General features: G+C 42.9%; 1 protein-coding gene across 4 annotated transcripts in view; it reads left to right on the top strand.

Moving 5' to 3' along the window:
* Positions 1 to 24,231, top strand: part of PLCE1 (phospholipase C epsilon 1) — a gene marked incomplete at its 5' end in the record, with an annotated part of 283,990 nt that overhangs the window by 216,316 nt on the left and 43,443 nt on the right. For all 4 annotated transcript variants that reach the window (XR_013967929.1, XM_080823138.1, XM_080823137.1 and 1 more), the window contains 11 exons: positions 2,365 to 2,547; positions 3,971 to 4,088; positions 4,697 to 4,853; positions 7,486 to 7,608; positions 7,690 to 7,826; positions 10,448 to 10,686; positions 12,222 to 12,283; positions 12,366 to 12,531; positions 15,796 to 15,903; positions 17,854 to 17,970; positions 19,844 to 20,002. Coding sequence is in view for 3 of the 4 variants with exons in the window: in XM_080823138.1 (XP_080679264.1) it covers positions 2,365 to 2,547; positions 3,971 to 4,088; positions 4,697 to 4,853; positions 7,486 to 7,608; positions 7,690 to 7,826; positions 10,448 to 10,686; positions 12,222 to 12,283; positions 12,366 to 12,531; positions 15,796 to 15,903; positions 17,854 to 17,970; positions 19,844 to 20,002 (1,569 nt within the window). The remainder of the gene's footprint in view (positions 1 to 2,364; positions 2,548 to 3,970; positions 4,089 to 4,696; positions 4,854 to 7,485; positions 7,609 to 7,689; positions 7,827 to 10,447; positions 10,687 to 12,221; positions 12,284 to 12,365; positions 12,532 to 15,795; positions 15,904 to 17,853; positions 17,971 to 19,843; positions 20,003 to 24,231) is intronic.

The raw sequence follows: 24,231 nt of genomic DNA, 5'->3' as shown, positions 1-24,231 counted from the left end.
TACTAGAATGAATCCTTATTCCTGTTACCCCACATCCCCACCCAGCATGTGGTGTTGTCAGTGTTCTGGATTTTTGCCATTCTAATAGGTGTTGGAGCAGTATCTTATTTTGATTTGCAGTTCCCTGATGGTGTATGACATGGAACAGCTTCTCATATGCTTAATTCCCATCTGTATCTCTTCTTTGGTGAAGTGTCTGTTGAGGTCTTTGGACTTCTTTTTAATTGGGTTGTTAGTTTTCTTATTGTTGAGTTTAAAGTTTTCATTGTATATTTTGGATAACCGTTCTTTATCAGATGTTTCTTTTGCAAACATTTCCTCCTCATCTGTAGCTGGTCTTCTAATTCTCTTGACAATGTTTTTTCCAGAGCAGAAGTTTTAAGTTTTAATGATGGGATCTATTAAATTTTTAAAGTGTTAGTCAAAACCCATAGATAAAATTTTTACAAAATTTCTTCCAGAATGTGATATTCAATAAGGTAGTTAAAATTTATTTATGAAATTGTGGCATGAAATGTTGATTCCGCTTCGAAGTCAGTTGTAGCAGCTTGTTCACAGGGAGCATACCCTCTATCAGGAAGGAATGATCTCCAACCTTCTTCATTCTCAGTAGCACTGTATTCAAGATTCATTTTCCAGGAAGATAGATTCTAATTGGCTTATTTGGATGTCATGCCAACATTGGTCAAGGGAGCATGTTTCACCTTGATTGGTAGACTCCAGACTGAATCCAGGGGCACCTGGGTGGCTCAGTCGGTTAGGTGTCTGCCTTCCACTCAGGTCATGACCTCAGGGTCCTGGGTTTGAGCCCTGCATCATGCTCCCTGCTCAGTGGGGAGTCTGCTTCTCCCTCTCCCTTTGTCCCTCCCTGCCCAACTCATGTGTTCTCTCTCTCTCTCTCTCTTTCTCTCTCTTAAATAAATAAATACACTTTTTTTAAAAAAGACTGTATCCAGTGGAAAAGATATATAGTAAAATTGGAGTATGGTTAGAGAAAAGAGAAATGATTAATGGGCAGGCATAAATCCCAGATATCCATCAGAGATCACCAAAAGATTTCCCACATCAAGCGTCCAAGTCACTCAGCATCCTGGGATCCATAACAGGATGCAGGAGGTGGGAGGTCACAACTCAAGTCTTAAAATGAGATAGCTATTGAACATTAGGGTGAAGGAGCAAATACGCACACACACACACACACACTCGCGTGCACACACACTCGCACGCACGCACACTCGCGCGCACACCCACAGATCCACACACACTCGCGCACACACATACACACACTTTGTTATTCACAGAGCACCTACAACAAAGCAAAACCTATTTACAAGCACCTCTTTGGGAGTTGCAGAGGAGGACTGGCCTTAAGAGCTTGCAGAAAGTAAAGACAGTAAATTATGAAAATTAATTTTTAAAGGTCCATTTTATACAACCTATGAAATATCATTCATGTTGGCTTTAACTCGCACGTGACTTTTTGTAGTTTTATTAACTGGCCTCTCTGACTTGGAGAATTGTTGGTGGTGGTTTAATGAGTAAATCTCTGCTGCTCCCCAGGGCACGTTGCTCCGTGTTACCTGGTGAGAAGCAGCTGTCATGAAGCATGCCTGCCCCTTAGGGATCTTCTTGCTGCTCACAACATCACAGTATGCATGGTGTTCTGAGTGCCCCGGGCTCTCTGTCCTTGGGTATCAGGCACTCTAGAGGACAGCAGCCCAACTATTTCCTTATTTATTTTACCGAGTGTAGTTGTTGACACATAATGTTACATTAGTTTCAGGTGTGCGCCAAGTATTTAATAATATGTTTCCTCTGTGGTTATCTCCCCAGAGCCCTCTGGAGTAAATTCCGGGTACGCCACATACCCTGTATTTCAAGTCAGACTGTCCCATGCATCAAACTAGATAAAAAACAAACAACAACAATAAAAAAACAAAAACCTAGGATGAGGCAATACAAATAGAACTTGATCTTACTTAGTAGATCCACACATACACACGCTCAGTCCTCCAAGGCCCTAATTTGCAAGTGCGTCTTCCTGAATATTCCTACAGTGGCCATTCTGGAATGTAACCTCTGAAACTGGGAAGGGAAGTTTGTTTTCATCCCACTTGCCCATGGCCCCCTGGAAAGCACATCCCTGGTACTCAGCAAGATGTGACCGGGACAACAGGATGTGATGAGACTCCCTACAGAGAGTCCTGACAGCTAGGACACAGAGCCACTTGGGTGGCCAGAACTTTAGTCCTCTGTAACTGCCTGTGCTCCTCCACCTCTGGGAATTTACTAGAAGCCATTCATCTGTGGACTTCCCCACTGCTTGCTGTCTCCTCATGTGTTCAGAATGTGGCTCCTTTACAGGAGGACGGACGGTATGAAGGCCCAACTTTGGCTCATGCTGTGGAGCTGTTCGGTGGCCGGCGGTGGAGTACACGCAACCCCAGTCCCGGGACATCCGCGAAGAGTGCTGAGAAGCCCAGTGTGCAGAGGAACAACACGTTGGGCATAAGCACCACGAAGAAAAAGAAGAAAATCCTTATACGGGTAGAGTGTTATTTATGACGCCTCAGACCCAATCATCCAGCACTGTCCTATGGTCTACAACACCAGAAACTACTTTAGCGCGTTTGGGGTGCGGACAGAATGAAACAAATGAAATGCAAGTGCTTACCAGGCACCTCCTCGTGCCAGGCCTAGTGTCAGGAATTGCGTCAACACCCGAAAAAGTCAGGGGCTGCCAACAGTGAGCACTCAGTAGGAGTCACAGTGAAGCCATCTAGAGAGTGCTGTGGGAGGAGACATAAGGAAGATCCAGGGCTAGGACGCAGGCAGGAGAGGCTTCCCAGGGAAGTTGACAGATGGGTCTTGAAGGGTCAGACAGACAATGCCAGGGGCAGGGGTGGCGGGGAGGATTTCTGGCAGAGGAGGCAGGAGGGAGGCACGAAAGACTGGGCTTGTCCAGGGAAGCACACGCAGTTCTGGGTTCGTGGTCCACGCTGGAGCAGAGGCTCTGTTGGGGGGAATCAAAGGCTAAAAAGACCAGGGATCCCATTAGGAAGGTCTTCGAGGGCCAAAATGCTCAATGTAGAACACAACTTAAAATACAGTATCAAGAGAAGCAACCTAAATGTCCATCCACAATTGAAAGATCAAGGAAAGGTGAAGTATACATACAATGGAATAGCATTCAGTCAGCCTTTCAAAAAGAAGGAAATCCTGGCATGTGACAATGTGGGTGAACCTTGAGGTCATTACCCTAAGTGCAATAAGCCAGTCACAAAAGGACAAATGCTGCATGATTCCACTTAGATGATGTACCTAGAGTGGTTAAGCTCTTAGAAACAGAAAGTCGGATGGTGGATGCCAGGGGCTGGGGGATGGGCCAAGGGGAATCCGTTTTTCATTGCGTCTAGAGCTTCAGTTTTATAAGAGGAAAGCGTTCTAGAGACCTGTTGCACAACAAGGCACATAGAGTTAGCACTACCCTACTGTACACTTAAAAATGGTTAAAGTGATAGACTTTATGGTTTTTACCATGGCAGAAAATATTTGGTTAGTTACCACTATACATTCTATAATACATTATATAGAGATTATCACTGTAACACGGTAAGGTAGTTTCTCCATGGTTATCTAGAAAAAGCCCCACACTTTGCATATGGGAGGCCATTGATGCCTAAGCCAACCTTTGTTGGCTTCATAATTTGGTCTCTATGCAGAGATGCCAGGGGTTGTGTGTCTGCTTTTATCAGCCCCCTCCCCCGGGGAGTGCTGCTGTATCCAGAAAAACAAGTGCGCCAGTGTAACATGAGATTCCTGGGTCAGCCCTCACAGGGGTCTGTACTGGTTTGGGGTGGGGGCATGTAGAAGGTGGGGCAGTCAGAAAATAGGGACCTACCTGAGCTGCAACAGTGCCCAGAGGGAGAGAAACCCAGGACGAAGACTGTTGGCACGTTTGTGTTCCCAGGGTGAGAGTGGAGAGGCGGCCGACGACGAGATGGCCACGCGGAAGGCCAAAATGCAGAGGGAGAGTCGCAGCCGGAGTGGTTCGGACCCTCAAGACATGAATGAGCAAGAAGAATCCGGTAAAGCCCCATACTGACATCTAAGATTTTTTTTAATTATTATTTTATAGAGAAAATATGCATTTGGTTTTCCATTGTGATTTAAGTACTGTGGACATTCTTAACAAAACTCTGTCTTGTTAAATACAGTTATCTTTATAGTTAACTAGGTAGTGGAACCCAAGAGGTACTTCTGGAAGCTCAGTGTGCTTGGAAGAAAATTCTCATTAATTAACTTGGCCTCATGGACAGAGGATATGAGATATACAAAATACCATGTGATGGATGAGACGAGACCAGACCAGTGATTCTCAACCACGGCTGAGATGATTTTTCAAAAAATATCTGGATGTCCTTGCAGCACCCCAGCCCCAACCAAGTCCAACACTTTCTGGCTGGTACCTGAACGTCTCTGTATTTTTACGCTCCCCAAATGATTCTGATGCGCAGCCAAGGTTGAGAACCCACCACATGAGTCCACTCATCAGAATATTTTGATACATCTTGTATAGAAATTGCTGGCTAGGTGGATTTGCTCAGACATTCAGAAGCAGCTTTGATGTTTCTTTGATTTCTAGGGAAAGGATAACCTGGCGTCATTGTCTGGTTTCTGTGTCTCTCTCTCACAGAGGCAAATGCCGTCATGAGCCCTCCTAACACTCTGCCTTCCAGAAGAGCCCACTCTTTGACCACGGCTGGGTCCCCCAACTTGTCTGCTGGGACATCATCTCCCATCAGGCCAGTGTCTTCCCCTGTGCTGTCTTCTTCAAACAAGAGCATATCCAGGTGGGGCCTTAACATGATAAAACACAAGGACCCTTCACATCATTCAAGTTATGTAGAAGGGCATCATTCTCTAGTGCTCTGTGGAAAGACTGTCTCTAATTTTGACTTAACAATTACATTGAAAACTGAAAAACCCCCAATTTTTAAAAGCTTCTAATTTTCCTGATTTTACACTCCTATCTTCTTGTATTACTATGCTTGCTCCTAATCGTATGACAGACCAACCCTTCAAAGGTCAGGAGTGCTAACACAACCCAAGCTTTGATTTTCTAAAGTTGCCTTGTCAAATAGAGTAGCCGCTGGCCATGAGGGAAAAAGAAAGATGGCTATTTACATTTGATTTTAAATCCATTAAGACTAAATAAAATTTAAAATTCAGTTCCTCAGTCACAATGCAAATTAAAAGTGTTCTACGCTACAATTGGCTGGTGGTACTGGAATGCAATGAGACAGAGAACATTTCTATCATTGCAAAAAATTCTGTTGGATATCATTGCTCTGAGGAATAAAGTAAGTTTTAATGTAAGCTACCTTACCCTTTGCTGTTAGATAAAATATATTTAATACTCTTCTCGTATGTAAGACAAGATACACATGTCTGGAGAAATGAATGTATTAGAGCAAGTTGGGTATGTTAAGGTGTAATTCTAAAGCTGGTATTATAGTAAATTATTTTATAAGGTTCATGTGAAGTACAGATTTGGAACAACATCTACCCTCTCAGATGAAATAATATGAGGAAAGCATAACAAAGGAATTAGAATGCCATATCATTTCCCTCGACCCCCCCCAAACAGTTTAAGAAATGCAGAGGTTCCAGGCAGAACCAAGATAAAACAGGCACTCTATCAAACAGAGGAGTGGTTGGAGGAAATGGGTCTGTGCAGACACTGGCTTTGGAAATGTTAATTACACACTCACACGTGCACACACACACACACACACACAATTTCTCTCTCTCTCTCTCAAGGAAGTTTGCTACTGGTAAGAACCCTGCAGAAAATAATCTTTTAAAGGAAAACTTTCTTTCACAATGTGAATAATGAACATAAGTTATGCTTTATACATTCAGATTTCTACACTTGGTGAAACTGGGTCAAAGGTACATGGGAATTCTTTGTACCACTCTTGCAACTTTTCTGCAAGTTTAGGTTTGTAACAAAATGAAAAGCTAGCTAGAATCAGAACTCTTTATATTTCAGCCTTTACAGTATGCTGGGTAAATAAAGTAGCCAGAGAACTTGGATGAAGTAGCTTTTCCTTTATTTCAATCCCTCACGAGCAGGAATGGGAAGGACAGAGTAAAGGAGGGAAATCTTTTCAAAGAGTTGCAACATGCCAGAGACAAGGTCATCAGCCCTTCCCACAGGAGGACAGGGGTCAGTGCCCACCAAGTAAACCCAAAAGATAAGGCAAGGAAAGAAAAATTAGCCCAAATGCTGTTCAGGGAGAAAGCGAGGCTGAGCCCTGGAAGGGGAGAGAGTGGACAGAGTTTCCTAAAGTCTAAGAGAGAAGGGCTCCTGCAGACAGTGGCTGACCGGGAACAAGAAGGGAAGAAGACGGGGAACATAACTGCTTAATGCAAATAACCTACTTTATCAGACCCTTTCCTCTTCCTGAACCTCCAACCTCTGTTTCTAACACCACTTTGGGGATCAACACCCCCTTGCCTACAAACAACGACAAATCCACCTTTTGTAATACTCTTCCATGTAGAGAGTGCTTTCAGATGTCAACACAAAATAATTTTCCTTGAATAAACACTATTAGCAAGATTTAGGGTAAACTGGCTGTTCATTACAGTATTCCCTATATTTTCTTACATATTTCAAATATTTCTAAAGTAAAAAAAGATAAAGCACAAGAAAACAAAAATAAGTAAGAAAAAAAAGAAAGATCCTGTTTATTGATTTGACTAAAAACCAATTAGAACATTTTTTATATTATCCTGTCAGGGAACCAGTATAGAAAAGAAAAGTGTTATGAAACAGCTAGACTGAGCTTTTGACCGAGTGGACTGATATTTTTATATTGAATATACAGCCTTGGCAGGTGCAGATATATTCTAGGCAGAATTGGCTTCTTTCCATTCTTAATATTTTTGTGACTCACATTTTCCGTTAGTATTAAAAGTCCTTCCTTGTTTTCATCTAATAACTGGTTAAGAAAGGAAAAAGAGAAGACATTGATATGTTCAGGACTTTGCTCTTAAACGTAATTCAGACTATGGGGAAGTACGTGCAAACTTTTCCATAGGTTATGCTTTTGAAAAAGCATAGGCAATTTTGAAAAAATGACTTTTCTTCAGAAACATTGGATTTAAGTTCTTTGGTCCCACTAACCTGTGATTTCAAAGAACTGTTTTGATTAGTGGGAGGATATTAACCTTAGCCTTGTGGCCTTATTACATAGGCTATAAACGTAAAGTGGTTTCACTGTATCATATGTCCTATTTACTCTGACACAGTATAGATTAATTTTGAGAGAAATGAAGAGAGTCCGGAAAAGAGCCTCCATCTTAAATGACTTGGAGTCCACTTCTTGGCTCGCGTTGCCCTTCGGAGGGCGTCTGCTGGGGCGGGAGGACACTGTAGCCCCTGGTGTGCCTGTTAAGTTCCTGTCTTTGTTGCAGTGCTTGGAGCAGCAGCAGCTGGCACGGGAGGATCAAAGGAGGAATGAAGGGTTTTCAGAGCTTCATGGTTTCCGACAGTAACATGAGTTTCGTTGAATTTGTTGAGCTGTTCAAATCATTCAGGTACGGCAGGCTTTCTTCTTATGCTTTCTCAGCCCCACGTTATCGTGGCAATACTCAACGTGTTTTCCACGCCCCACCCAGCGTGAGGAGCCGCAAGGACCTAAAGGATCTCTTTGACATCTACGCCGTGCCCTGCAGCCGAGCCGGCTCCGAGTCAGCCCCTCTCTACACCAACCTAACCATCGATGAAAACACCAGTGATCTTCAGCCTGACCTAGGTTTGTGCAACCCCGTGACATTTCCTGTGGACACCTTTCTATCTAAAAACGAAGGTTTGAGATCCCATCACACAGACCCTCATCCTGTCCCACCGGGCATGCTGCTACCTGCAGTGTGGTGAAACACTTTTAAGATTCCTTCAGGTTGCCTTGGGGATGGGTACTGTTGGCATTTTAGGCAAGGAAGTTCATCATTGTGTGAGTCTGTCTAGGCATTCTGGAATATTTAATGCACAGAACCTTCCAGTCCTTCTGACAGTCAGAAACCCTCTCCCATCCACGTCCAATGTCCAGTAGGTATGTGGTGCATCATCTACGCTTCCCTGCCCGCGGGCTGATGGGTACTCAGCCCCAGAGTGGGAGTTGCCTGCCCTTTGACAAGGAGACCTTCAGTGACCTCCTCCTCAACATCCAGGACACTTTTCCGAGTGTAAACTGGAATGTCTGCCTCCTGTGCCCCACTCACCACCACCGCTACGATCACCACCACTCGTACACTGTAAACCTGTTAGTGTTCTCTTCTGTTCTCTCAGAAGACAAGAAACACAAAGAAGCAAACACAAACTGTCCTCTTTCACACAGTTGCCTTTTTGTTACTCAAAAACCTCCATTGTCCTCACCTTAGACTATTAACCTTTTCAACTCTAGTCACAGAATGTGCATGACTGTGGATTTAGTCAAGTAGTTGCACTCATTAAAAAATTAACAGGCATTTTTTAGAGCTGTCTGAGGTTTACAGAAAAATGATTGGAAATTATAGAATTCACACAGTTCACTCCTGAACAAGGCAAGTGTTAAGGGTGCCAGTGCTCCACACAGTCAGAAATCCACAGGTTAACGTTTGGCTTCCCCGAACTTAACTACTAATAGCCTGGTCTTGACCAGAAAAACCTTACTGATAACATAACGAGAAGTTGATTAATCCATATTTTGTATATATATGTGTGTGTTATATACTATATTCTTTTTTTTAATTAATTTATTTTTTTTTAATTTTATTTATTTATTTGAGAGAGAGAGATGACAAGTAGGCAGAGAGGCAGGCAGAGAGAGGGGGGGAAGCAAGCTCCCCACTGAGCAGAGAGCCCGATGTGGGGCTCGATCCCAGGACCCTGAGATCATGACCTGGGCCGAAGGCAGAGGCTTAACCCACTGAGCCACCCAGGCGCCCCTATATACTGTATTCTTATAGTTAAATAACCTAGAGAAAAGTAATTATTATGAATAAAATCATAGGGGGGATAAAACCCATTTACAGTATTATACTACATTTATTGAAAAGATCTGCATATAAGTGGACCCGCACCGTTCAAACCTGTGTTGTTCGAGGGTCCACCGTACCCTCCCCACACACACATACACCGTTTTTCCTATTATTAATATCTTGCATTATTAGCATGGTATATTTGTGACAGTTGAGCTGATATTGATTTATTTTTATTAGCTAAAGCCCATAGTTTAATGTTCACTGTTTGTGTTGTACATGCTGTGGGTTTTGACAAAAGTATAAAATGACCTGTATCTACCATTACAGTGTCATACAAAATAGTTCTGATGTCTTAAAAAATCCCCTATTCTCCACCTGGTCTTTCTTCCCACCTTCCCTCTGAACCCCTTTTTACCGTCGCCCTAGTTTTGTCTTTTCCAGAATGTCATATCATTGGAATTGCACAGTTTGTATGCAGTGTTTTCAGATTGGCTTCTTTCTCTTAGGAATACGTATTTAAGGTTCCCCTATGTTTTTTTCATGGTTCAGTAACTCGTTCTTTTTATCACTGAATAATACTCTATCACACAGATGTATCACCAGGTGTTTATCCGTCCACCTCTTGAAGAGCCTCTTAGTTGCTTCCAAGTTTTGACAGCTATGAATAAAGACACTATAAACATTTGTGGGCAAGTTTTGTGTGGACATAAGCTTTCCACTCTTTTGGGTAAACACCTGGGAAGGCTGGATCGTATGGGCAAGCCTATCTTTAGCCCCGTAAGAAACTGCCAGCTTCTCCTCCAAAGTGGCAAGAATTAAAAGGGCCATACCAAGGTTGGTGCCAATGTGGGACACCTGGAGCATGACTGGTGGAAAGGTAATATGCTACAGCCACTTTGGAAGAGGTTTGGCAGTTTCTTAACAAAACTTAATACACTCTTACCATCCAGTCCAGCAATTATATTCCCTGATATTTATCCAAATAAGCTGAAAACTTATTTTCGCACTGAAACCTGCACACCAGTGTTTATAATTACACTTGTGAAGTACAAAACAACTATAATTTTCAGGGTTCATCTTCACTATCTGTAAAAGTAAAAATGTAGTTATTCTCAAAAATCAAAGTTCAAATTCAGCCTGAAGTCCCCAACTGAATGTAGAGTTCTCCTTTCATACCCTGAGCTCATGGGCTTTCAAGATCACTGACCTAGTTCTCTCTTGGTTTCTTTTATTTATTCATTGATTCATTTTTTTATTCCCTCAACTACGTGAAGCCAGGAATAAACACTGAGTGTGATGGCTTGTGTAGACAGATGCGTGAAGAGACTAATTCCACAACACCATTATCTCCAAAGTGAACTTTGTGAAAGATTCTGGCTAGCTTGCTCATGTTCTGTGGGTGTTTCTGTTTCAGATTTACTGACCAGAAATGTCTCGGACTTGGGGTTGTTCATTAAGAGTAAACAGCAACTGTCAGACAACCAGAGGCAGATATCTGATGCCATTGCCGCTGCGAGTATTGTGACAAATGGCACTGGGGTGGAGAGCACATCTCTGGGCATCTTTGGGGTTGGCATACTCCAGCTCAATGACTTCCTTGTCAACTGCCAGGGAGAGCACTGCACTTACGATGAAATCCTCAGTATCATTCAGGTTTGTACCATTTCGTACGCACATGTGTGTAAAGCCTCTGACTGTACTAATTATTTTCTGCTAAATATACTGTTTTTATACTTCTTTCCATAACCCTTAAGTCTGGGGCAGAAACAGAAGGGTTTCATTAAATGCCAAGAATATGTGTTCTTACTTGACATACAATTAACATACAATTAACATAGATTGCAAGCCTTCTCTTGGTGACTGTTATAAGGAATCCGTACATGGTTCCTTCTTGTCCTAGCACAGTAATAAAATTAGTATATAATATAATATTAGTAATAAAATTAGTATATGATAAAATTCAACCTCTTTGATCATTTAGCAAATATTTATTAGCTCCTTCTATGGGCCCAGCTCTGTTCCAGGACGCGGGATATAGTAGTAAATAAGATCACATTCTGGCCTTCACCTAGTGGGTGAGGCAGACAATAAACAAAGAGAGAATGTAATTTCAGGTATTGATGGATTCTGAAAAACTCAAGCAGAGTAAGGGGATGTAGTGAGGCGGGAGGCTGAAGGGAGTAAGCACAGGCCACCCTGAGGAGGTGACAGTGGGGCTGAGCCCTGAATCAAGAAGCTGGTGGAGGTCTGAGGAAAGAGCATTCCAGACAGGGAGTAGCAATCTCAGAGACAGAGATGGGAGCGAGACAACAAAACGGCCGATGGAATAGGAGCCCCGTGAGCCAGAGGCACAACAGTAGACGTGATTCCAGACAGATGGGCAGGGGCCGAGTCATCTGGGCATTTTAGGCCGCGGACTTTAGGACTTTGACTTCAGTCCGTGTGACATGGGAAGCTACTGGAAATTTTTGAACAGGGGAGTAACAGGGTTTGATTTATGTATTCAAGAGGTCACTCTGGCCCCATTGGGAAGTAAGCTGTGCTGGGAATGAGGTGCAAGCTGAGAGACCGGGTAGGAAGCCGTCCCAGTAGCCAGGCGAGAGATGATGATGGCTTCCTCAGGAGGATGGCAGGAGAAGGGCTGGGACGCTCATTCGGGCCGTGCCATGTACAGCGGGCTGGGGCTGGGGTTCCAACCTCCCTTGTCAGCCAATTGGGAATGAGTGGATTCTCTGCCCAGCAGCTGATCATGGGAAATGCTAATGATGTGAGATTATGATCCCATGGTCCGGTGCTCACTCTACTACTATTGAGTTGGGAGCACCGTACCGAGTGCTCTCTGTGACTCATCTCATTTTGTCTCTCCCCAGCTCTGTGGTAGCTGCTTATCCCCATGTTCACCTGGAACATGCTGACAACCATTTGTTTTCATATGAATCAGCCTTAGACTTTTCCCCTTGCTCTCCCTTTTTCTCTTAAATAAATACGCTTCGTATAATAAACGCACGTATAATAAATGTTTTCTTTGGGACTAAAACACTGCCTCTTACCACTGCATAACAAAATTAGTTCAAATATTTGGTTTAGATGTTTCCTGATGAAAACAGAACAGCTTTAAAAAATGATGTGGTGGTTTTTTCCCCTTAGTTTCCTTTACCTGAATATCACTCTCTTTGTGTCCCTTGCAGAAGTTCGAGCCTAGCGTTAGTATGTGTCATCAGGGCCTACTGTCGTTTGAGGGATTTGCAAGGTAACTTTTAAAATCTCTTTTGCCCATCATTTAAGAGTATCTGTTTTCCTCAGGCAGACCTAAGAAAATGTATTTCCTCTAGGTTCCTGATGGATAAAGATAATTTTGCCTCCAAAAATGACGAGTCACAGGAAGACATTAAAGACTTGCAACTGCCCCTGTCCTACTATTACATTGAATCTTCACACAATACCTACCTCACAGGCCACCAGCTCAAAGGAGAGTCCTCAGTGGAACTCTACAGTCAGGTACAGAATTGCACATGGCATGTGATTTCCACTAAACCTTATTGATGTAACCCCCAAAGTGACAAAACCCTGACCCCGACTCCTTTGAAGAACTTACAAGCTTTTACATGGGGAATGTGAGGACACATGATGTGTGGGAAAACTGCCTATATATACAGTTGTTTTCTTTACTTCTTTTTGTTTTCTTTCTCCCTGCTATCTATACTTAACCCTTACACAAGGCAAAAAAAAAAAAAAAAAAAAAAGTATTTGTTTCAGACTCATAGCTTTTAAATCCTACTTAGTCTGACCGACTCCTACTAAAATTAGATTTTCCCATGGGAAAATTAATCATTTCACGAAATGCTAAATAAATCAATATATTATAATGGGAAAGCATAATAGAAAATGCAACAGAATTTCTAGGAAGTTAATCCCAAAGTATTGTTTATTTTCATTCACAATTTGTTAGATGATCAGTCCATCCCTGTCTATGGTAACCAACTTAAGGAATGAAAATCTACAAAGACTGTAGGCACTGTCCCTACACACTTAAATTCATGCAAACGTTCTTGGAAACTCCTAAGGGTCTCTGGACTAGAAAAGGCACATCCTTTTGATCTTCACACCACGTCTCAATGATTGCATGTCAGTTACCTCTGTTATATCTTTTGCAGTTTTCTCATCTATGCTGCCTATTTTCTGAACTCCTACAAGAAGGGTTCATCAGAAAGACAAGTGAGGCTAGGCCCGGGAATATAAGTGTGTGGTTGTGAGGGGTAGGGCAGGGAGGGTGTTCAAGTGTGAGAATTATCATTGTTTACACAAACCCAGCAGAATTGAGATTCCTTTGTTCTCCACATCAGTCCAGATATTCTGTAAGTATGGGTCAGACTTCTGTCCCAAAGCTTATCTAGTATGGAATTTGTATTTTATTGATTTTTTAAAGGTTTTTTTTTTAATTTATTTATTTGACAGAGATCACAAGTAGGCAGAGAGACAGGCAGAGAGAGAGGAGGAAGCAGGCTCCCTGCTGAGCAGAGAGCCCGATGCGGCGCTGGATCCCAGGATCATGACCTGAGTCGTAAGCAGAGGCTTTAACCCACTGAGCCACCTAGGTGCCCCTGGAATTTGTATTTTAAATGCTAAATTCTAAAATACTTTTATTATGAAATGAAGATGTGTCCATAGAGTCGTGATTTTCAAAATAGAAGTTCTATCAGGAGATCTCAGCTAAGGACACTGAGAGGAGCAAGCAGGGATGGGGGGGCCCCACCCCCACGGTAGCTAAAGGCCTATTCTTCTTATGTGCTTTATATATGACCCTCCATTTGCACAGAGAATTCCAAGGTTAAAAAAGAGTTTGAAATCCATTGTTCTAGTTCTAGGAGAAAGCCGTGAACCACATGTGTGTGTGTATGTGTGTGTGTGCACACGCATGCAGTGTGTCTGTGGATTTCTCCCAGGAAAATGAGCAGGGGCCAATGTCCTAGCTTTAATTCCTACCTCACTTCCCTATTTGACCTCTAAGAGGTTTTTTTTTTAACTCTTTAGCATCACACCCCAAATAGAGATCATCACAGCCTTTGAAGGAGGCACAAGAACCCCTCGAATAGACCCACAGACGTGGTTAAACCCAGTGTGAAGATCCCATGTAGTTTATTTCTTACCAGAATTGGTTTGACCTGGGTAATAGATCACCTGGGAAGACTGGGGGCTACATGCCGTGCAATGGGAAGAATCTAGCAAGGACCTCATTTTAAAAAGTTAAAATAAGAGGGGTTCTGCTGAGTTTCATTGCAACAACTCTAGCAGCCACTCACCCATAGTACTGGATTGCTGTCACCTGGAAATATTATGTGGAGTTTTAAATCTGTGAGTTGGCCTGTTCCCAGATACATCCACCTTTTGGTTTCCTTTGCTCTTCCAATACATGGAAATCTCTTAAGATAGTTCACAACAAAGGGCGCCTGGGTGGCTCAGTCGGTTAAACATCTGCCGTCAGGTCATGACCTCAGGGTCTTGGGATCGAGTCCCGCATCAGGCTCCTTGCTCAGCAGGGAGCCTGCTTCTCCCTCTCCCTCTGCCTGCTGCTCCCCTGCTTACGCGCTCTCCCTCTGTCAAATAAATAAATAAAATCTTTTAAAAAAATAAATAAAAGCCTTTTTAAAAATAAAAAAAAAATTTTTTTAATAGTTCACAAAGGGAGTCTATGGAGGAAGAGGTTGCTGCCCACAAATATTACGGAGCTGTACCCTGAGCACATGTGTCGGGAGCTTTGCTGCCGGCTCCCCATCAAGGGCAGCAAATGGGTATCATCTCACCTAATTCAGCAGTAGTGCTTCCCGGAGCACTTTCCTGAAGAGGTTGTGAGATAGGGGGTACGTGTGTTGTGACTGATCACGGATGACTGCTGTGGGTATGGGAGAGGGGAATTTATGGGTTATTTGCCTCTGTTCTAGGATTAAACAGCAAGGTAAATCCTTGATGACTGCTTGCTTCCTTCTGCCATGCTCTATGTTCACAGGAAAGGCATTAGCCAGTGGCAGAATTTGGTTCTAAATTGGAAGAGATTTATTCTGATTGGATTCATACAAATGTTTAGCCAGTTCATTAAGGAATCAGTGGCCTCGTTTGCTTTGGTCTGCAACCTCAGCCCCTTCACCTTCACTCACATTTGCCCAAGTAGAGCACTAGCCTCGCTCTCTCATTTCAGGATGTACCCTGTGCATGTCCCCTGAGAGACCAAATTTGCTGGGAAAATAGTCATATGGGTTTGCTATCAAATTTTACCTTCCAGGGACACCTGGGTGGCTCAGTCAGTTAAGCGCCTGCCTTTGGCTCAGGCTGTGATCCCAGAGTTGTGAGATCAAGTCCCATATCTGGCTTCCTGCTCAGTGGGGAGTCAGCTGCTCCCTGGGTCTGCTCTGCTTGCCACTCCCCCTGCTTGTGCTCACTCTCTCTCTCCCCGTCTTTCTGACAAATAAATAAGTAAAATCTTAAAAAGAAAAAAAAAATTTTACCTTCCAATAGTATTCAGCTCTGGTAAACACTCTTTCCACCACAATCTGTTCTCTCCCCTAATTCATTGTGGCCTTTGGCCAAAATGCACGATTTATTTTAGATCTTATGCCCTTCTGCTTTAGCCCTGAATATTTTAGATCTTATGCCCTTCTGCTTTAGCCCTGAATGTGGACACTGATATACAGAAGCATGTGTTGAGTTTAATTGGAGGCTCTGTGTCCATTTGCACATCTGGAGTGAATCCATGCATTGATCACACAGGTCCTCCTACAAGGCTGCAGGAGTGTAGAGTTGGACTGCTGGGATGGAGATGATGGGATGCCCATCATCTACCACGGGCACACACTGACAACCAAGATCCCCTTCAAGGTAATGCTTCATAACGTTCCTTAAATCAGATCACAGAGTCATTATCTTCATTAGTCCTTTACATGACTGACTCTTCCAAACCTATACCTTAGGTTGGGGGTTTTTATTCCTGACCCAAGTCAATAGACTTCCCCAAATTGCGTGGGATGTGCACATGTTCATTTTTCTGGGAGTTGATCTAAAATTCTCATTAGCATCTCATTCACCAGTTTAATAACCATTACCTTAAATGAGTTATCTTATAATAATATTGTTGCAATTTTTACATCATAAGATGGTCTATAAAAGGCAGGGGCTTTTTTCCTGCTACAGGTGTCCCACTGACAAAGACCAACATCATGTGTTAGGAGATGATTGAATAATCAATATTATAAAGTAATGAGAATTGGTTCCACTAGGGGAGGTCAGTCACCCAGGAAAACTAGTTGCATTGGATTATTGTTTCAAATTCTAAATAGTTTATTAGTTCATTGTGTAGTTGCTATCCTCATTCAGAGTGGTTTGGGCTGTATAAAATCATTTTTCTCTGAACTGTGGCTGGGCTGGGATGGAATACTGTTATTTCTGTGTTATTTGCAGACAGAATAGCTAAAATGCATTTTCTCCTTAGCTCATTTTCCTATTCATCTCTCTCTTTTTTAATTGTGTTATGTTAGTCACCATACAATACGTCATTAGTTTTTGATGTAGTGTTCCATGATTTATTGTTTATGTATAACACCCAGTGCTCCATGCAATACGTGCCCTCCTTAATACCCACGACCAGGCTCACCCATCCCGCCACCCCCCTCCCCTCTAAAACCCTCAGTTTGTTTCTCATAGTCCACAGTCTCTGGTTCATCTCCCCCTCCAATTTCCCCCCTTCACTTTTTCTTTCCTATTCATGTCTCTTAAAACTTATGTACTCTAGGGGCACCTGGGTGGCTCAGTGGGTTAAAACCTCTGCCTTCGGCTCAGATCATGATCTGAGTCAGGGTCCTGGGATTGTGCCCCGCATCAGGCTCTCTGCTCAGCAGGGAGCCTGCTTCCTCCTCTCTCTCTGCCTGCCTCTCCGCCTACTTGTGATCTCTGTCTGTCAAATAAATAAATTTAAAAAAAAACAAAAACTTCTGTACTCTGTATTGAGAGAAGGAGGATTTGAGAACTGTGTTTACATGCACATATAAACATAGGTACATATGTCTTATTGCCCCAAGTAGATTGGTTATAAACTCTTTGAAAGCATGAAAATATCTTAAGCCTCATTATTTTTTTTAAAGATTTTATTTATTTATTTAACAGAGAGAGAGAGAGAGATTATAAGTAGGCATAGAGGCAGGCAGAGAGAGCGGGAGAAGCAGGCTCCCTGCTGAGCAGAGAGTCCGATGCGGGGCTCAATCCCAGGACCCTGAGATCATGACCTGAGCCGAAGGCAGAAGCCTCATTATTTTTTTTTTTTAAAGATTTTATTTATTTATTTGACAGACAGATCACAAGTAGGCAGACAGGCAGGCAGAGAGAGAGAGGAGGAAGCAGGCTCCCTGCTGAGCAGAGAGCCCGATGCGGGGCTCGATCCCAGGACGCTGGGATCATGACCTGAGCCGAAGGCAGCGGCTTTAACCCACTGAGCCACCCAGGTGCCCCAGAAGCCTCATTATTTTTGATGCTGTAGCAAACACAGTGCCTTTTACCTAAAATGTAATCAATACACATACTGATCTGTTAAATTTGGCACGCTAATAGCTCTTCCTTATAAAGTATGTGAACAAAACTCAATATGAGCCGTTTAATGTGTTTATAGAAAACAGCCTATCATCATGCTTAATTTGAAAATATGTTTGAAAAGATAAAAACCATTTTGGCCAGAATCTTCTTCATACTACAATTTAGGTGGTCTCTGTGGCTATAAGTACTTCTTCTGACACTCCAGACAGACATCTGGACTCAAATGGGCTGTTCTGGCTCTTGTAGGAGGTGGTTGAAGCCATTGACCGCAGTGCCTTCATCAACTCTGACCTGCCCATCATCATATCAATTGAGAACCACTGCTCATTGCCTCAGCAACGAAAAATGGCAGAAATTTTCAAGGTAAGCTATTAGCTAGCAGTTAGGATGGCATCTTGGCCTTTGTCTTGTCACTGTTGCTTTTAAATGGAGCCACCATGGGCCACATCTCAGCTGGACCTCAGCCGCAAAGTACGTACAGTTAGGGTCCCTCAGACCTAAGAAAAGAGGGTGCCCTGGGAGCTTGGAATCCCTCTTGAATGGTTCACCTTTGCAGCTGAACTGATGAAGCATTGTTCTGTGGTCTCCTGACCATTTCCAGAAAGCCTTAGGAGATAAGGAGAAACCAACTCTCCAATGCTTCTGGTACCACAAATCAAGGATGCTAGGATGGCACCTGTCAGTTGTATGTGGAAAAGATGAAAATACCTCAGGGCAAATAAGTCAAATTTTCTTGTGGCTAACACTACAGAAATGGGGATCCAAGTTGGCAAAGAGCTTAGACTGGCCAGAACAGCTGCTGCATTACACTGGGCTCTTCCTTATACAGGTGAGCTATAACGCAGACAGATTCAGGGTCAGATATTCCATTATATCTCTCCCTTCCTCCACTGATTGATGCACTTATGGAAATACGGCTCTCAGGGGGAGGCAAGGGCTTGGCCAAAGGAAAATGTCCCCAAATGCTTATGCAAACAAAACTAGTCAGCCTTTCATATTGCCTTTGTTTTGCCATCATTTATAATAATGGTCTCAACTTTTTTGATTGTATGCTCCAACAGTAAAATACGGTAGTATGTATTCCTGTTGGATGTTTATTGTCTTACTCATACATTATACACATATCCTACTTATTAACATATTTTATACATTAATTAAAACATGCAAAAATAGACTGTGAAAGGGAATAACATAGAAAGGGTGAAATAAACAATAATTCTTATACTATTATTTATTAAAGGTACAAAATCCCTTTTTGCTCTCATAAAAATTTTTAACAATGTGTTATTTATTATCTAAGTTTTTAGTGAGAGTAATGTGATTGAATATGTTCATTATTCCTGAAATTTTTTTAATTTCTTTTTTTTATGTTCAGTTAGCTAATGTGTAGTACTTGATTAGTTGTTGACATAGTGTTGAACAATCCATTAGTTGCGTATAATACCCAGGGCTGAAATTTTTATGATTAGCCACTTGTATGTCTGGCTTTAGGTTTAGTTCATTATTTCAGTATTTGATGAACATCCACATACAGAGAAACTGTATGTGGATGGAAAGAGGGTGTCGTTAGCTGCTCTTGCCAAATCATGGTACTCATTTCTCAATTCCATTAATGAGGCAAAGGTACGTTAAACACTATTAAGCTTCCTTTTTGGTTTTCTTTTTTTAATTAAAAAATAACTAAAGATAGAAATTGCCATATTTTCTACCCTCCCCTGAGTGGATCATTTTGTGCCTATTCCTACCACCCACCTCCTTGAGGGACACACATTCCTCTTTGGAGGCCAGTGCTCACATAATCTTTGTGAAAAGGGTATGTGCCGTTCTTTATACTAAATGGTGGTAGATTCTCCCCATTACCTTCATTCTTTGTCGTCACTCTAGCTACGCGTAAGTTTCTATCCTTTTGACTTCTTACCCACATCTGGAATGGATCATATTCTACAAACCACAGCCTCTGAGTCTCCTTTTCTTTAATCTGTCAGACCCTAGAGCATTGTCCTAAACAGTTAGGGCTGGCCCCACCTGAAGAATGCCCTAGACCTCTCCTCCTGACCTTCTTACCGCTTCCCTTCCTTCCAGTAAGACAGTGTGGGCGGGGAGGAGGGACACCGCTTCTTTCCTACTTTCTCTTCCTAGGATTTGTAGAACCATTCAAATGAGCTGAAATATCTAGCAAAGTAATTCAAGCATAGGTAAAAGGCACTGATGATGTGTTTTCCTTTATTCTTTGTAGACTGTGTTTGGAGAAAAACTGGTGGCTAAATTCCTGTTTGAGAGCGATTTCTCAGATGATCCAATGCTTCCCTCACCTGACCAACTTAGGAGGAAAGTGCTTCTTAAAAATAAGAAGCTAAAAGCTCACCAGACGCCAGTGGATATCTTAAAGCAAAAGGTATTCTCCTCTCATTATAGAAGCTCTGGGTATGTGGTGTGCCCAGAACTAAGAAATCAGTGTTATTCTGACCTTTCAGATGACCTACAGAGTAACCAGTTTTTGAGGATTGAGTTTCCTGGGACGATAAATTTGAGTTTTGGCTTTCCCTTTAATAGGCTAAGATTGTCCTCCTGCTCACCTAGAATTTTATTTTATGAAATTAATTTCTCATGTAGAATGCACCTCATTGTTTAATTTTTCTCTGAGAAGGATGTGTGACTCTTGTCTCTGGACCTGGACTTCTTGGCTATCAATCCCACAGCGGTGGCTGCGGTCCCCTCTAGGTAAAGCTCCCTCAGAGTGACCTCCGCCCACACACCATAGGGAGAGCCCCTATAGAGAGAGCACTTGGACAAGAGGCTGTAACTCCTGCAGTCAGTAGTGGAACCCTAACACCAGCGGCCCTGTGGTGCCAGCATGGAAGTTGATGTTTCACTGTGGCCTGTGGCCTCCAGGGCACTCCCCAACCTGCCTCACCCACAGAGAGCTACTCCCCAAGTATCCCATGCCTGCTGTGTAGAGAGCCTTCGGCCCAAGGATCCACAAAAAAGTTTAGGTCCAGAGCTGCTGAGTTCATATGCCAGGTTGCACGTATCCCAGAGAATGGCAGCTGCCAAAATTCTTTGTCTTATTTAGGACTTTGTCTTTTTCAAAACTTAACAGCCAGGGGTTGCCACACAAAGCTCAGTACAATGATGCTGTTCCAGCATCAGGGACAGTTCAGAGCTCAACCTAGGTCATGGTCAATGGCTCTTAATTTCTGTCTGTGCCATCACCTCCTAGCCCCTACTCCGGTCCTGCTTCAATAGGTTCCAGAGAACAGAGAAGTCAGGCAAAGGATTCTATGAGCCCAGAAAATCTGGAACCTTTGTCCAAAGTCATCAATAAAAAAAGTCTCAAACGTAGCTGAGTCAAGGGTCCAGCTTGACATAGTTGAGTAGTCGATTTGGAGAAATCATCAGATCTTCTAAAAGCCCTGATTTGTGGAACTCAGAGGTAAGGGCCTGAGTTTAAAGTCGCGTGATATATAACATGATACTGGAGAAAGAGCGTTAGGTGCGGAGCTGAAATACCAGTTTCTAGTATCTGGCTCTGTCAAACCAGCCATGTGACCATGGGCCAGTCAGCCTTTCTAGGCTTCCGTTTCTTCGTCTGTAAAATGGGAATGTTAAGGTAACTAGCTTCACAGGACCTCTCTGACGCTAAAATCTCACAAAAGCTTCCCAAAGTGAATCATGGGACCCCTGTCAGAATTGCAGACCACTCTGTAAACGTTTCATTGTCCCATTTCTCAGGCTCTATTTCCAGTATTTCTTGCCATTCAGAATAGTACTGCTTCCCTGAGGGGTCCTTAAAGAACCTTGTCATCTGCTGCGTAAGTACCAGGGAATTCCCAGACTGTCAAGGTCACCTGCAGTGGGATTGCAGGCTGCCCAAAGTCCAGGCTGAGTTAGAGATTTACCTGATATCACATGAAGATTCAGTGATTCACCAAATGCCCCGTGATGTCAGATGCCCTCAGGGTGGGGGAGGAAGGTGAGATCAGAGGCTCCATCATCTTTAGACTTACCCTTCTGAGCAGAAAAATAGATATTTACAGAAAGGGCCCCAAACCAGTCCAGCCAAGAGATCCCTACTGATCAGGCTTGCCGCAAATGGAATGGCTCAGGATTACCACAGATGCTGTACAAGTATAGTGATCAAACATTTTTGCTCAAATATCTCAAAAAATTTTTGAAAAACTATTTTTCACACATTTTCCCCTTTTATACATTTTTTGATTGACATTAAAAATTTTATCACAAGTCTAAGTAGTTACAAAAGATATATTTTCAAACATATTATGGATAAATATAGATAACATAAGTTATATACCAATATAATGCACAAAACAATCCTCATTGTCAAAGATATCAGCCCAGTCAGCCCGATTTAGTTTGGTCAGAAAAAGTCTGACTTTATTTTTTTTTAATTCAAATAAATATTGTGTTATCGTCCCTATGATAACCATCTCGCTTTTGTTTTTTGGTTTTTTTTTTTCTTAAGATTTTATTTATTTGAGACAGAGTGAGAGCAAGTGAGTAAGAGAGCATGAGGAAGGGCAGAGGCAGAGGGGAAGCAGTCTATCTACTGAGCAGGGAGCCCAACATGGTGCTCCATCTCAGGACTCTGGGATCATGACCTGAGCCAAAGGCCGACGCTCAACCAACTAAGCCACCCAGGCTCCCCAACGATCTCACTTTTGAATATTAATTCTAAAATGGGTGGGTGGACAGATGAAAGGGAGGAAAGGGAGGGAAGATAGAGAGAGACAGACAGGGATGGATGGATGGATGGACGGAGAGGAAGGCAGGCAGACAGATAAAGGCATGGATCTTTCAATATGCTTGTTGTCTAGATGAAATAAGATGCTCCCCTCCTTAGTTTTTCAAGACTCTCAAGAGCTCTGTGTTCTCAAATGATCCTTTGCTACTTTGGGTGGTTTACACCTCATCTCATATATCACAGATTTTTCCCCCTTTGGTAAGTGAAAGTTACACTTTTCTTTTCTTAAACAAGGGAAGAGTATGACAAGAGCGAAGGAAGGGAGAACCAGCCGACCATACACTTGCTCACAGTCCTATTTTTTAAAGAGTACACATAGAGGTTGATAATCTTGAATCTAGAAATTGATTCCTTTAAAAATATATGAAGCTGCACATCTCTAGAAGTTGTGTGTACCCTGGGGTTCCATAGTTTGAAGATCACACACAGCTCTTGGCCCAGAGTTGCAAAACCAGCTGCTTTCGGGGGTCAGGCAGAAACATAAAGATGAGGGGCCAGCTGGCTGTCTGACGGTTGGAAGTGGTCCACACGGTAGTGAAGCACACATGCCCTCATTAATGAACAGCTCTAATTACATTCTTTCTAAAACACTGCACCAGCCACACCAGTCGGTCTGGAGGGGAAGTCAGCCCTGAGGGCCACAAGTTAGAGCCCTCGGCTAGGTTTACCTGTGTCCAGATCTGGACTTTCAGAGCTGTTCCAGAAAGCCCAGAATTTGTTTGGGTTCCAGAAACCACAAGAGCTATGCTGGTGGGCTTTTGTTAGGAAGTCATGTAACTAAAGTATTAGCATGTGTTCCCTAATGCCTGGCCCACTGCAGCGGCTGCATCAGTAATGGACTGCCCAGCACAGGGTACTTTTTCTCCTACAACACTGTCCCTCATGCTGTTTTCTTTACTCACCAACTACTGCCCACTCCTGACTGCCAAGCAGACCCAGCTGCCCTGCACATACCTCTGTGGTCTTCTAGATGTGGTGGAAAGTTGTAGCTGTTGCCTTTCCTGTTCTTTGCAGACATCTGCGGTTACCAATGCAGCCTCCAGTTCACAAATGAATACATTGTGCTATTTGAGAAGTCTTCCTTATGTTGAGCCCAAATCCTGCTCTCTGTTGCTCCTACTCTTTGGCACTCCTTATTCCCTCTGCAGCTGCACAGACCAGTTCCATATCAGAGAGCTAGCATGTGCCTCCCACCAGCTTTTCTCTCTTCTACAAACTAAACAATCTTGTTGTGTCAACTGTTTCTCACAGGTTATGGCTGCTCAGACTCTTCGCTTTCCATTAAGAATGTTTGGGATATTGTTAAATTTGTGGATATTCCTGAATTTCTCCATCTTAAGATGTGATTTCCAGAACAAGTCAATACTCCAGTTAGGGTCTGACAGCACAAGGAGGAGAGTGAAGCCATCACCGCTCTTAACTTGGGCTTTGTACCTCAGTTAAGGCAGCTTAGGACTGTCCTGGCTTTTAAAATTCTTCAGTGCACACTGGGCTCCTGCGATATCTGTGCGAAACAGAAAGAGTTCAGTTATTTTCACATAGACTGCTCTTTGGCTAGTCTCCCCGTGTCTTCAGGGTTATGGTTGATTTTCATCTTTCACAGGCAGGAGCCTCACATTTATCTCGGTTACATTGGCTCTTCTTGGTTTCGGTGTGTCATCGCAGCCTAAAGTGTTCTTTGTGAATTTTGACTTCTGATATCCAATGCATTTATTAGCAGTTTTTTCAAACTGTGCCTTCATCCTTAAAGCTGCCCTTGAGTCAGATGAATAAGCAGAGAGCCCAGTCTGTGGTCCTTCTTACAGATCCTTCCTGGAGTTTTTGTGATCATCCCTCCTGCCTAGTGCTCACCTCTCCTGCAG

Source organism: Martes martes (genome assembly GCF_963455335.1).
Source record: "Martes martes genome assembly, chromosome: 14".
NCBI classification, from domain to species: Eukaryota; Metazoa; Chordata; class Mammalia; order Carnivora; family Mustelidae; genus Martes; species Martes martes.
This window is presented reverse-complemented; position numbering and strand designations above follow the sequence as displayed.